This window comes from Panulirus ornatus, chromosome 44, assembly GCF_036320965.1.
Source record: "Panulirus ornatus isolate Po-2019 chromosome 44, ASM3632096v1, whole genome shotgun sequence".
NCBI lineage: Eukaryota > Metazoa > Arthropoda > Malacostraca > Decapoda > Palinuridae > Panulirus > Panulirus ornatus.
In genome coordinates this window covers 7,121,221-7,123,720 of record NC_092267.1, presented here as the reverse complement: position 1 = coordinate 7,123,720, position 2,500 = coordinate 7,121,221, and the positions used below count along the sequence as shown (strand labels likewise).

Below are 2,500 nucleotides of genomic sequence, written 5' to 3'. Positions count from 1 at the left end.
TGTCACAGTTCCCAAGTTTGTGCCACAGTGCCCAGTCAGTGCCACAGTTTCTAGTCTTTGATCTAGTTTCCAGTCTTTACCCCAGTACCCAATCTTTACCCCAGTACCCAGTCTTTACCCCAGTACCCAGTCTTTACCCCAGTACCCAGTCTTTACGCCAGTACCCAGTCTTTACCCCAGTACTCAGTCTTTACCCCAGTACCCAGTCTTTACCCCAGTACCCAGTCTTTACCCCAGTACCCAGTCTTTACCCCAGTACCCAGTCTTTACCCCAGTACTCAGTCTTTACCCCAGTACCCAATCTTTACCCCAGTACCCAATCTTTACCCCAGTACCCAATCTTTACCCCAGTACCCAGTCTTTACCCCAGTACCCAATCTTTACCCCAGTACCCAGTCTTTACCCCAGTACCCAGTCTTTACCCCAGTACCCAGTCTTTACCCACAGTACCCAGTCTTTACCCCAGTACCCAGTCTTTACCCCAGTACCCAGTCTGGCGAATGACAGATGCCCAGGGAGTGAATGGTGGCTCTTGAAGTGGATGAATGACATTAAGACCCACAGTGCTGCTCCTCTTGACAACACAAGACAACACATCTGCGCCATCTGTGTGACGTGGTGGCAGCCAGCCACGATTGGAATACTTCCCTGCATACATTTAGAGAAAACTTAATTAAGCAGTGTATTCCGTACTTCGCTTTGATGCACGTTTGGCTGAGCGAGCTCTCCATGTGATATTCATGTTACGACATTAATTAGTTAAATGCTCTGTGTGTGTATATATATATACATATTTATATAAAAAGGATAATGCTTGCAACTGTTCTTGCAATTTGCATACATGTTTTTTGTGAAACGTATTTGTATGAAGTGTCTCTCAAGGCAGAGCGATGGCGGTGGAGCTGGCTTGATGATCATATTTCTTAAATGGTGTTAAGGGAACCACGGATTTTACCATGTTATTGATAATGGACAACATGTTTTTGACTGTTCTTATGTTCAACCCATTATTTTTCTAATTGGTAAGGGACCTATATATTGTATGGTTCTTAGCTTAATAGTGAAGGACCCATATTTCATATATTGCTCATACTTTATTTGTTATTAGTAAAGGAAACCATATCGTATACTGTCCATATTGTCCATATTTCATACGTTATGTTGAAGGCCCAGCGTTGTGTGTTGACACTTGGTTCCTGATCCAGTTGAAAGTTTCCAGTCCTCTGTGTATGGACGCTGGGCTCCTGTGAAACATTGCGGAAACATAACTCCTCATACGATGGAGTTGTGAGCCCCCCTTATTTACAACCCATCTCTTTGCGCCATATTTACGTCGTCTGTAAACCAGAGATGTAAATGCGGTTTCATGTCTCTGTGAATGGCTTCTTTTACGCAACCAGTCGCTTGCTAGATGGCTGTCTGGCTGCCGTGAAGTTACGATACTACGATCATACGATGGATATAGCGCCACAAAAGCGCGCTCACGTAAACCATTACTGTATCCTCAAACAGCAGGGTTCGAATCCCCCACACCGTCCGCGCAAAAGTGTTCCCGGTTCGAACCCTGCTGTTTGGAGGATGTTGCACGGCCATGAAGATATATATATATATATATATATATATATATATATATATATATATATATATATATATATATATATATATTAGAAAAAAAGGGATGTTTATCTCCGGTGTTTATATGGCGCCATGAACAGAGGCGTGATGATGCAACCTAGAGAGATGTAGTGAAGATGGTCGTGGGTTGGGCAACACTGCTGGCGGATCTCGCCTCATTACAGCAATCGTGTGTACGAATTCCCTTCAGTCACTACAAGGGAAGGGAAGGGAAGGGAAGGGAAGGGAATGAAGACTTCACAGGCTTAGCCAAGAGGCGAATGACCCCCAAGAGTTAGTGACAAGTGCCCTCGGATGGTCGTTAAATGTGTCATTTTATCAGTCATTGATAACGAATCATGAGCATATATATACGTGTGTGTGTGTGTGTGTGTGTGTGTACACTAGTGTGTTTACCTGTTGTTGTGGTGGTGGTTGTGGTAGTGTGTTGGTCTGCTGCTAACGATGTGAGGAGGGGGGGGGATGACCCTCGTTAGGGTGGTAATGGAGGCGAGAATGATGTCTGGCAGAGGCAAACCAGCTCGTATTGTGGTTTGGATGGCTCGAGTGGTAGTCAGGTAATTAGCGTCGAGGACCACGGGTAATGGTAATGGGAAACCGGACCTTGAGGGAATATTGAGGGCGCCCAGGACCATTATGGGAAGATAGTGTTACACCAGGATCATCTCCCTGGCCCATAGTGATACAGAGACACACGAACACGGACACACGGACACGTACGAAGGGCACGTGCAGCGGGCGCCACGGACATTGCCAACGCTAGCTGGACACGGTGGGTAGAATTGGAGGTGAACACAGTACAGGTTCACGGAAGAGGAGAGGAGGTATGAAACATGGAACGAACCATCTTCGTAAGATAGACTAT

General features: G+C 45.6%; 1 protein-coding gene across 1 annotated transcript in view; it reads left to right on the top strand.

Moving 5' to 3' along the window:
* Positions 1-536, top strand: part of LOC139762798 (uncharacterized) — a 199,554-nt gene extending 199,018 nt beyond the window's left edge. Inside the window, exon 6 of the mRNA XM_071687953.1 lies at positions 1-536. This exon is cut by the window's left edge and continues 618 nt beyond it. Within this exon, the coding sequence (XP_071544054.1) occupies positions 1-536 (536 nt within the window).
* Positions 537-2,500: the final 1,964 nt, after the last annotated feature.